This window comes from Teleopsis dalmanni, chromosome 1 (assembly GCF_002237135.1).
Source record: "Teleopsis dalmanni isolate 2A chromosome 1, ASM223713v2, whole genome shotgun sequence".
In the NCBI taxonomy this organism is placed as follows: domain Eukaryota; kingdom Metazoa; phylum Arthropoda; class Insecta; order Diptera; family Diopsidae; genus Teleopsis; species Teleopsis dalmanni.
In genome coordinates, this window is record NC_051846.1 from 165,044,187 (window position 1) to 165,056,923 (window position 12,737).

Below are 12,737 nucleotides of genomic sequence, written 5' to 3' on the forward strand. Positions count from 1 at the left end.
ACACATATTTTCTCTTAATTAGTTTTAAATTGTAGTTCCTATTCTTATATTAGTAAAAAATTCTTTTAATGCCGACCGAGTAATCATATAAAAATAATTTTATTAATTTTTTTTTATGTTTATACTGAATTAATTTAATATTAATTCGTAATTATAATCTTATTTCAGATATATTAAAATTATAATACTGTTTCGTTTACTATAAAATTATTAAAATAATATTAGTATATATGATCTATCAAATATTATTATATTTATAAACATTATGTTAATTGTACACGAATCAAAATAAAATTGTTTATATAAAACTTAATGATTAAGGTTCACTTAAATTTGCATATTTTTCTATAATTACATTATGGTATAGGTCTTTATAAGTACTTTTCAATCTTAAAAAATTATTATTAATTATTAAATTCTGTTAAACTAAACTCTATAAAAATTTACGTATTTTATTGGTATTTCTAAATGCATTAATTATATATACGGCGGCACTGTTTACATAGTCTGAGTACGGGCGACAGTACCGCGGCAATGTCTTGACTAACTGAAGATACTTCGTCATAAGTTGATCATGTGTGCCTTACGTTGAGCCTCAAGACGCATTTCTAACATTGTATAAGGCGGTACACTTACTACCAGTATAATAACTAAAATCAATAATTTATGGGTTTCGCACATAAAACCATGAGCTGCAAATGTAATAGCGAGTCCAAGAAAGCGTAGGGATTGTAATGGTGCAGTAACCTCAACCACATGATTTGTATGGTTCAATGTTACCAATGCCATTAGCAATGTCTCCCACATTGCATTGCATGCGCCCCAAGAAGCTGCAAGCACGTAAAATAAAGCGCTATCATCGCTAGAGGGTTTCCAACTAGACAGCGCAAGTAGTAGACAAGAGTGGTAGAAGAAACCAGCAACTAAAATATGTATATACAAAGTTTTCTATAAGTTCTATATATAAGTTCTATATACTTACATTAGAAAAAATATAAAAATATATCTTTAAACTAGTTATATTTCTGATTGCTTCATTATTGATTTATGAATAAATGTTAAGTTATTTGAATACTTACCTATAACAACAATGCGTTTAGTATGCCTTAATAACATACTCAATGTACAGGAGACAATAGATTGCATGATACCCATACCAACCAGAGCACCAGCAACCATGCTTATCCCAATTGAACACGAAACAAATGCCTAAAAAAATAATTTTTTCAAATTTATATAAGTTAAGAAATTCATTTGTATTCTTATTATAATTACTTACTCTTAGAAAATCACCCATCATGTAGGCTTGTTCAGTCCCAATGAAATATGCCATTGGTCCAGCAAATAGTATAGTATCTGTTATACTGATGCGTTCATTACGAAACGCAATGCCACGCACTTTTCCAGTTAAAATCGAGCAACAAAGTGCAATAATGGAAAATATAAAATATATAATTATCAGCATAAAACCACCATTACGAGCATTGCCATTTATAAACTGTTTGTAAATGGTTTCATTTGAGTCCAAGCTATTTGCATCCGTAGCTTCTTTTTGTCGCCACACAGGGCACATATCAGCACCACATATACGTTCACCATGCTCGTTTAGATTATAAAAATCATCAAAATAGTTCGGTTCGCGCGGTAAAATATAGGGGGGACGTAGTGTGGAACTTGTGGACAATATATTATTTGAAAGTGAATTATTGACAGCAGCTGTTGACATAGTGGACAAACGCAAGAATTCCTTAGGGCTACTGGTAAAGCAATTCCAATCATTGCTTGTACAAGCTAAGACTACAGAAGCGATTAGTGCTCCTAAAATTATACCTATATCTTGAGATGCTTGAAATAAACGTGCCAAGCGTCGTACTTTTTGATCACGATTACAAAACATTTTATGCTCATCCAATGGATCCACAGCATGTGATGTTGCCAGCGTACATTCATGCTGCGAGCAACTTAGTTTACTACCATAATGAACAATAAGTGCAACTTTACTTATCCATGACGGACTAAGAGTAAAGCCCAATAATATATATGCCGGTGCTAATGTATAAATCGATGGATAGAGGTGGCATAACAGAAATAAAACCACAGCCACATAACTAGCACCAACTAATATCGTGTAACCGAACTTACGTATAAGTTGAGTAGTTAACATGCACATGCCCGCCGATATAAGAAAGCAGAGACTAAGTAAATATGATCCTATGTTCGGTCCCACATGTAACCAATTTTCCCGGTGATGCCATACTGAATTGGAACCTTGTAAAGCCAGTAGTGGTAAGAGTATGGCGCACATAAATCCATGTGCTATAGTTAGAAATGTAAAGCTCTTGCATACCTTTTGACGAACGTGAGGAGGTACTTTATAACGGCAGTTGCGATTATTCAGCGTAATAAGACGTCGTATCGATGTTGCACCAATTGAACTGTTAATACTTTCGCGACGTCGGGATGCTGCCAAAGCAGCTTGCACTTGATAGGATGATACAGGATTTATACGGTGTGAGCGTGTTGATATTGGAGAATAAGCAGCTAAGTGCTGTAAGATAAAATATTGTCAATGAATTTATTTTGAATTCAAATGAATTTTATTTAAATGATTGAGTTTTATTTAAATATGTAGACAATTTAAACAATTAAATTTAATTAATATAAAAATGAGCTAAAAATGTTATTTATAGTTTTCAGAGTCTTTTGATATATATATCATATAATATATGAAAAATAAATTAAATACGAATTCATTTCTGAAATAAAAAAAAACCACCTAGTTTCAAACATACTAAAAATATTTTTTATTTTATAAAATTTCGAAATTTCATTTACTAAAATAATTGATTCAAACTTTTAAAATGTAACATTGTCTATGACTTAAAATAATAAATTAATTTCATATATATTTCGGTCGATTTGACAAATATATACAGGAATACGAATAAAACAGCATTGTAACTTTTAATTTTTATGGCATCATTACTCTAAACTGTAGCTACTGTACACATATACAAATATATATATACGCATTAGAATAAACAAAAGTTAAACACAAAAAGGTTGTATAAACATTTTCAATGTTAACATTTTTGATTTTTTTTCTATAATATGATTTATTTATATATTATTATAAACACATTTTTTTTTTAAATAATTTATAATTAATCAAAAAAATAATTGTAAAAAAGTTAAATTTTTTAAATCTCCATTTCTCTAGGAGTTGTAATCCAATTCGCTTTGAATAAGTTTTCTTCAATGCAAGTCTAATTTGCTGATATTATGATCAAACAGCGGCGAAAATGAGCAAACAAAGAAATCATAAAAAGCAGTTATAAAATTATGCTGATGTGAAATGTTGGCAAAAGTTTGACGCAGTTAAATTTTATTTTTAACAATGATTATAAAATATTAAAGTTAATAAAAATAAATGAATAAGTGTATTTATAATAAATGTTTTATATTTTGAAAAATATTATTAAAATATTTTGTATAAAAAGTTTTGGATAACGTACAGTTAAAAACTGTAAAACGCCATATTGAATTTAGTGATGTGTTAATGTAGTCAATTAAAGAAAACTAAATATATTATTAATTTTATATATATATTAAAATTGGTTTAACAACAAGTGATTTAAATAAATCTATTAATTTTCTACTTAAATATGTGAAAACAAATGTTTCGAATATTTGAAAAAACAGTTGATAATTAACCGTTAATAACATTAAGATTTTGTTGTGAAATTCTTTTGCAAGAGGACAGCGGCTTATTTTTTGCTATCATTTAGTTTTGATGTTGCCACACTGGGGTAAGTCAGTGAAGACTTTTATGATCATTATTCAATTCTATTAAATTTTTACTACATGTTTTGAAAATAAATTTATTAATAGTGGGAACTTTTATGATTTGACAAATATTAAATATTAATATTATAAATTACCTTTATTATAAATGAGTATTGGGCTATCAGTCAGATTTTGTAATTTGGTTTTTTTAATAAAAAATTTTTCTTATTATTTTACTTATTTAATATTTATTTCCGACGTTTCGGTTTTTTAAAACCATCATCAGGGAAAAAATTTTAAAAAAAAACCAAATTACAAAATCTGACTGATAGCCCAATACTCATTTATAATAAAGCTAATTAAAAAAAAAAAAGTCAGCATATATGAAATGGATTATAAATTACATAAAAAAACTTTAATCACTTTAAGAAAATGATTATAAATGGAGTCAAATATACTGTTTTTGTTTTTATAATATACCGTAAACAAAAGTACATACAAATTGAATTTTTTTTAATATTTTAAACTTGTTAAAGTGGTTATATTTCATTTAAAATTTGAATTGTGCACAAAGAGGGTGAAATTAAAAATTGCTATGTTAATTGCCAATTTTTATCTAAAATGTTTAAAATTCAATTCAGTTAATATAAGAAATCTCTCCTTACATTATGAAAGTAAATTGTGTGCAGATTTAAATTTATTTAGTTCAACAAATAGCTATATATATGCGTTTAAAATTTTAGGTACTACTTAGTAAAATCATAGAAAAAATATGTAATATACATACTATTATATTAAATCAGCAGGTCAAATGCAAAATATATAGCAATTATATTTTTGTTTAAAATTTAATGAATTTTATTGAAAACAAAAATAATCTCACTATTTAACTTTTATCGTCATTTATCTTATCACTTATTATATAAAAAATCATTTTTCAAATCAAATCATTTCTTGTCATTATATAAAAAATTCAAAATAAGCATATCAAAAATGATTTGCAATTCGTGGAAATTCGAACATTCGAGTATCTATCTGCCCACGCACAAATCTTTCTAATCATACCTTAACATACAACTTATTGTATTATGAGTATTATAACCCTGACTGCTTACCTCCATCATTTGCTCATCAAAAATACTGTGTGTTGCACCGGAACTGCGTGTACGCAAAACGCGATGCCTAGTTGTCAATGAATGACGATGATGATGATGCTGTTGATGGTACTTGTTTATTATGCCTACGGGTGTGCTTATACCAAATAATGCAGTGCCACCCATGGCAGCAACACCACCCATTGCCGCTGCTGTTGTTGTAGCTGACGTAGCAGCAGCTCCTGCTCCACTACTAACATTACCGCCACCAGTTGCTGTTGCACCAGCTATGTGCGCAGCTGCCATACCTAATGTGCCTCCACCCATACCGAGACCAGCCATCAGATATGCATTATAAGATGAATGCTATTAAAATTTTATGAAAAATTTTAAATTAAATATTAATATTTGGTTGAAATCAAAAATATCAACTGAGATTGTGAGGAAAATTGATATTTTTTTTTTAAATAGCCTTTAAAAAAATTTTATGTGCACCAATCTAAAATAACTCAATTTGGGTTGATAAATTTATCAGCTGTTAACACAATTTTAAAGTAACTGCACTAGTTCACGTGGTACGCACACATAAATATACCCAAGTAAATACACGTTATATAAAATATAATAAAGAAAATTTTATTGTACTCACTTTGCGATGAGCAAACATTGCCAAACGTTCTCTTTCTCGACTAGAGTCCCGCGCTCTTTGTTCTCGTAGTTGCTCACGCTGTTCACGCTCTCGGCGTTTTTGACGTTTGCGTTCCATTTGCTCCAATTCATGTAAATTTGGCAGGCTCCCCATTTTAACAGTTTTTCGAATTATTTTCCGACGACTGAAATTTTTTCTCCTTTGCCCCTACTCTTTTGGTCTATACGTGTCTGTTTTCTGTTATTCAATTGGATTGTTTTAATTAAGTTTTCGAATGTTTTTGACCTGTTTGTGGTCTTCTTTTTTGAGACAAAATCTTTACAAAATTACAAAATTAGTGACCTTTGTTCGGTTTTTGTACAAAAATTGCTTTTGTTCTAAAATGTTTAGGTTTTTTGTTATTGTTTTTGGTTGGCATAGTGTATCTTTATTCGAAACTGCGTATGTTTAACGTGATGCATTATTGATAGCTGTTTGCCAGGCTACACAAATACTACACCCACATTTTCATCCTGATTGCTAGGTCACTTAAATTCTAGTGTGCTATGCTTAAAAGGAAATAGAGATTGAGTGTATTGTTTACAGCATCCTTTCCCAAGAATCATCATTACTTTTATTCGCAATTCAGCATTTATTTTGTTGTTGTAATTTTTGTTGTTGCTTTTTTACAAAAATTGTGTTATTATGCTTTCTGTTGTAGTAGAGATGAAAACAAAAGAAGACGCAATTCAATTGAATTATGAGCTCAATGTCAAACCTTTCAGCTTCAGTTCAATTCAGTGTTGTGCCTGTGCCAGTGCCAGTGCCATGTTGTGCTATGCCGTGTGCCTTAATTAAGGATATTTGTTTGGTTTGGGATATTGTCTTCTTGTTATTTTCTGCTCTACTATTTTTTTTGTTGTTAATGCTTTTGTTTTTGTCTGTGTTTATGTCTTTGCTCATCGTACCGCATATACCTTTAATGCCTTTAACTGTCATTTTCACTTGGATGACTCTTCTCCTTAATATTTGTTTTTGTTTTATTTTTCTTTATTTTATCAGCTTTGGTGTTAACTCCATTAGCAGCTGTCAATGGTATTATTATGGGTTGATTATGCTTAACACTTGATTTTCATTCTTTTCTTGCCGCTTCTTATGCCTTCAACTTTTCTTGGCTCCAAAATTTGTTTTTTTCGCTTAATTTTTCTTTGTTTTGTTTATTTACTTAAATCCTGATGATAATTCGAAGAGCCTGAATATATTTATAATAAAATCTCTGTAATTAACGCACTTTTTTTGGGGTTTAAAAAATGTCAGTGTCAGTAAAAAAAAAAACAAAATTCTAAAGAAAAAAAGAAATTAATTGTAAAGAGCCATTAAATTTATTTAATCCAAAAGTTGTGTAAAACAAATGTAAAACAAAAATTAAAAATTCATGACTCGTTGAACATGACAGTTTTTAAGCATTAAAATTGAGGGTTGCCTTCTTTGCATTACGTTTCACGTAATACCTTTTTGTATTCTAAAAATTGTAAATAATTTCATATAATTTTATAAAAAATAAAAATTGGATTATAAAATTTTATTTAAACTGAAATATGCAACAGATTGTTCACGTTTTGAAAGACCTGCTCTACTGGTCGTGGTAATGCTTTAAATTCCTGCCTTAAAGTTTTAAAAGCCATATATTAGATAGGTGCATAATTATAACAAATTTTTCTCATTTTCAATTATATTATTGAGATTTGTTACTATTGGTAAACTTGGAGTGGGGTGCGAAAAACGACACGTTTTCATTGATTTCTGGGATCTGTAATATATATAAAAAAATAGAGAGTGAAGAACATTTTTTTGTTTTTTGTACAGTTTTAATATTTGTCTATTAGTTAGAAAAATTTTGTAAAAAAAACTAGGATACTGGTCATAAAAAAATAGCTGAGTCTTTGTACATTTTCATTAATAAAATTTTACTGTTAATTAAAATTGATCATTTTTTTGTATTAATTAATAATTAATTAATAACTAATTAATAATTAATTAATAATAATTTAAGCTTTAAAAAACATAAAAAATGATTGTTTTTTAATAAGTAAAAAAAAGTTATGAAGGTTTAAATTTGGTCAAATTTTTGCGAAATCTCAATTTCACTAAAATTTTATATGAAACATAGGTATGTAATAAATATACATATTTTTGTGAAAATTTTGTATAAGGGTTGGGTGCTGCAGTAAGCGGAACATCATAAAACTTTTTGGACTTTAGTAATATAGTAGAAGTATTTATTATACCAAATTTAACTTTTTTACCTAGTATAATTTTTAAAATATTCTAAAAAATAAAAAATGGTCAATGTGCTCAAATTTGGAGAGTTTTTGATAATTCATTGAGGTTGAAGTTACATTCAAAAGAAAACCCATCTAAAAAACTGTATTTAAGGCAAATATGCTTTTAATATCGCTATTAATTTGAAAAATACTGAATTTTGATCGTCTAATTTTATTTTGCGGACTGTGCGGCGGTCGGTTTCGCTGTAAAATGCTGGTTCTCTTCGACGGTTGCCAAAGTTAGGTATTATCGTTCTGTATCTAAGAGATTTGTATTTCCCAATTTATAGTATGCATCTTTACTACCAGAAATCTGAGCATAAAAACAAATTTTAAATTTTAATTTTCAATTTTAATTTTCGATTAATAAAAATCGAAATAACTATGCATTCACCTATATTAAGAGATCTTATGATATTGAACTGTGGAGCTCGGCGTGCACCTCTAATATAGAGAAATTATGAAGTACGAAATAAACTACTTGGACAAATAATCGGTGCTCCATTTTATCATTATAAAACAAAAATCTTTTTTATAATAACTATACAATTCATTAAAATACCTAAATTAAAATAAAATTAGGAAAAGTTATAAAAAATAGATCCTATTACAAATAATAGTATTAGATATTTACATTTTTAAAAGAAATTTTTTACTTGTTTTAATGTCTATCTGTCGATAGTCATATGTAAACGGTACATATGTTGAAGAATAATATGGGTATTTAGACGAGATCGGTAACTCAGTGAAGTCATAAAATGTTATGTATATTTGTTTTCTGAAATTAAAACGTATTCCGTGAAACATTAGCTGATCCCTATAATTGCATAAAATTTAAATTTAATTCACAATTTTAAGTCTGCGAAAATAATGAACAGATTTCTTTGAATAGCAATAAAAAATTATATAAAAAAATAAACTTAATTAAATTAAAATTTTGTCTTTTTACTTTTTCATGCCATTTTCTTACTTGTATACGTAAACTTCTTACTGCAGACAGTAACAGTACAACAAAAACCTATTTTTTGATTCATTATCCCGTGTTTACGAAAATTTACGCTTACGATAGGGACAAAGGTTACACACGTAGATTATATGGCCCTAAAATTGCACCACTTGTGACATCAACGTTTTATTTGTATAACATATATCAACATATGCAACAAAATGTTAGGAGAAAATGTGCTCGAACAAGGTGTCATTAATCCAAATACTGTAAACAATAAACATGTACTTCAATTTCTTAAAAAACGCCATAAGGACGTAACAATATATATTCTTAAAAGAAACAAAAATTTTTAATAGCTATGCAATATATAATAGAAATAATTATGTTATTTCTTATACTAAAAGTATACATTTATTATTAAGGTCTTTTAAGGTCGTTTTTATTAAAAAACCTCACTCTTACTCAAAAAATATTCTTTATTATATAAAGTGCACATTTATTTGTATTATAATCTGTAAAACTAGTCATGTAAAAAATGCAATTATTCAAAGCAAAAGTACTTAATACATGTAATATAATAATAGTACCCTTTTAAAATTGTATTGAGCTTTATCTGCGTAGAAATTAACAGTTACAGTTACAACAATATCAGATATCAAGCTAAAAACATGTTTGTCAACAGGTCCTAATATTGAGTCAATACGTAGATCGCCGGCCTTTTGTTGGTTAACAAAAATAACTCTATACAAATTATTCATATTACTGATCCTATTGCAAGACCTACGTCACTTACTAGAAACGACAAAAATTAAAAATTCCTAGATAATTTTAAAAAAAGTACTCTCCGTAAGATTAGTATTTCTATTTGTGTTAGTGATACATATTACTCTTGATAGAATAATAACATGTCTGAATTCTGTTGCAACATTAATATAGTCAAACGAATAAGTATCCAGTGGCTACATCTATCGTTAGAACTGAAGACACCGTTTACCCAAAAAAACAAGTACTCTAAATGATGTCATCGTGTATGAAAATGAAAGCATTCTTTTAGGTGAAAATTAAGGTGGCGCAATTATACAATTATTCACTAAATTTTGCGTTTGAATAATAAATTATGAATAAGTGAAAGTTATGACTGCAAGCCCTGCATTAACGAGCCAACTAGATGTCATGCAAACATACGAAAGAAATACTAACGTTTGGATCTATGTATATGCATATAATGCATTCTAAATATTTGAATTATAATAAATTTATATATTAATATTTAATTTTTTGTCTTTGCAATTAGAATAAAGACAACAGTAAATGAACTGTAATTCTAGAAATACATGCTTTTATGATAAATTAACTTAATTAATGTTTTATAAAATAAATCAAAATTAGAAAATTTGAACTTGTTAAAGTAGAACAAAATATTGTTTACAGTCACATAAGCAGGAATCCTGGTTACAAACATATCTGATTATCTGATGGTAGAGAATATTAATTCAGTCTAAAAAAAGGTCATCTTATCTAATCATTGTATATCATTGTATAAAACAAAAGTATTAAGAATTATTAAGTACCTTATAATTATTGTACAAATATTTGAAGTTAGAATTAAAGAAATTAAGCCTACGAGGGAATATTGACAATTCACTGATTTTGTAAATAATAAACTTTTTTCTCCAAAAAAATGTATTATTTTACCTTGATGTATTTAGTCTAGCGGTTTTCTAATTTTTTTCAAATAATAGGTTTTCTCAAACCTAAATTTGACTTGATTCAAATCTTTGACCTTCTACCCACATCCTGACGTTTGCAAAAAGGAAACAATCGCAGGGACCAAAATCTGGAGAATATGCTGGATAGGAATATACGCTAGATGTAAATATGCTGGATAGAAAATATTTTGGATGGAGAATATTCTGGATAGATAATATTCTATCCACGAAATATTCGTCTTCTTCCATTTCTGTTGACATTTCACGAGTTTGTCCACTTTAAGCCATTAAAAAAGGTACATACAAGATGACGCAGATTGTTCAAAATTTTATAGTAGTCTATTAATAGATAGGAAAGAGTTATAGTAATATTACTATAACTTATTAGTTACTTTTTGCCACCCTTGAATTATCAAACTACCCCCGTATTTTGATAACAGTTATTATTCAATGTCTGAAACACGTTCTTGAAAATTAATTTTCCGTACAACATGGCGAATGAGCAACAATAAAAAATCAATATTGTTTCTCAAATATATGTTTAGAATAGAAAACTATTTGGTAGCAAAATTAATAAAATAAGTTTCCAAGAGTATACACATTCACTTCTAAACTATTTTAGTAAAGTTAATATTGAATATTTCCTTATTAAATTCTTCATCCATCTAGAATTTTCATATTTTCATGTACGAGTGTAAGCGAACTTGACTGATGCTCACATCTAAAATAACTCATGTCAACTTTTTTGAATGATTTTGATTTAATTATAAGTATTTTTCTTTCCACTTTACTAATAGTTTTTTATATACAGATGTGCTTCTACATGTAACTTAATGCTTGTAGAAATATTTTATTCATATGTGATTCTAACATGAGCAGCATAATAATTTTCAAAATATAAAATTTTGTCCTTCCTCTCATACCACATAGCGCGATAAATTTTGTAAGCGTGCAGTTTTTTTATTGAAACTAACAATTTTGTATTTCAGATACAAAATGATGGTTACAAGACAGAGGGCGGAATGGCATTGAAATTGGTTAACAAGCAAAACGATTAAATCCAATTTATTTTACTTTGATCTTTCGCCTGCAAAATAACTTTTCGACTATCTTTTTAATTTGTCCTCACAGAAGATTGAATTACTTCATTGGTAATGTTTGTATAAATATTTTAGTTTAAATTCTAAGTGGCTATGAAGTTGAACATAGAAAGTAAACGATGATTTTAGCAGATAATTGAAGTGTAATTGAATTTTCGTAGTCAAGGTAATTATTTTTATTTTATAGTAAAGAAGATTCTTCAATTTTTATATGTTTTGTACTCGGTAAATGTATATATATATGTATATATATATACAAGAATCTGTGGGACGATGATGGTTGCTCCAAATCGACGGTGTATTGCATAAAAGAATAGGAACAAGGGGATATTGGCCTCACTAAATGTAAAGATACAAAATCAAAGCTATGAGTATTTTTATCATTAAACGAACTTGTACAGCAATTTAGATAAATTTTGAATGCGATAAGCTGTTTTTAATTAATTTTTAGAATGACTTTATTAATAATGTCAGTGAAATCAAATTTTTTCGGTTTTCGATATGTGGAAAAATTGTTCTTTTGTCCCCTTCTCCCTGTTTCTATTTGCTGCCTACGCAAATGGAGTCCAATCATTTATACTGACATCTCTAATACATAGGTTAGAGGTTAGAATAGTCGATTATATTTGGTTCTAAAGTTTCATTATTAGTAAAAGAATCGAAGTTCAGAATCGATATTCAATATTAATGAATTATGACTGTTTAATAAGATAAAATTTTTTTTAAATTACTTAAATTATCTAAAAGTGTCCCCGAAGTAAATTTTTGGCTACGAACCTAAGACTTTTCCATATTCTTTTTATACGTTTTCGTCTTACGTCCTTACTATTCGATTTTAAAGAACCAATGGCTTTCTTCATCAAATTTATTTAAGTATTATGAAGTATATTTCCTGCAATTTCAAAATATCAAAAGAAGCAGTTTTTCTATTTTCTAGATTTCAGACCTGTAAAAAATATTAATTTTTATTTATATTGAATTTTCTAACCAAATTTAAAAGTATATATAAAAGTATATAGAGTATATATATAACTGAATATGAATACTTTTTAATAATATTATAAATAAATAAATGTCAAATATTAAATGAAAAATATTACTTATGTAAAATTTGTAATAAGCAAGAAAAAATGGAATTTTTTCAAAT

The 12,737-nt window shown here is 27.8% G+C and overlaps 1 protein-coding gene across 1 annotated transcript; it reads right to left on the reverse strand.

Annotated features, from left to right (window-relative positions):
- Positions 1–448: 448 nt before the first annotated feature.
- LOC119669375 (protein unc-93 homolog A) lies at positions 449–5,872 on the reverse strand. The gene is made up of 6 exons (XM_038079239.1): positions 5,530–5,872; positions 4,902–5,246; positions 1,740–2,548; positions 1,280–1,673; positions 1,080–1,209; positions 449–923 (listed from the first exon to the last, which is right to left on the reverse strand). The coding sequence occupies exons 1-6, from the start codon at positions 5,680–5,682 to the stop codon at positions 562–564; spliced, it is 2,193 nt and encodes a 730-aa protein (XP_037935167.1). The 5' UTR covers positions 5,683–5,872; the 3' UTR covers positions 449–561.
- Positions 5,873–12,737: the final 6,865 nt, after the last annotated feature.

Excerpts from the sequence above, each read along its gene's own strand:
- LOC119669375 (XM_038079239.1), bottom strand. The coding sequence starts at position 5,682 with ATGGGGAGCCTGCCAAATTTACATGAATTGGAGCAAATGGAACGCAAA. Across the intron at positions 2,549-4,901 it reads TTGATGAGCAAATGATGGAG|CACTTAGCTGCTTATTCTCC; the intron begins GTAAGCAGTCAG and ends TTTATCTTACAG. Across the intron at positions 924-1,079 it reads TAAACGCATTGTTGTTATAG|TTGCTGGTTTCTTCTACCAC; the intron begins GTAAGTATTCAA and ends TACATATTTTAG.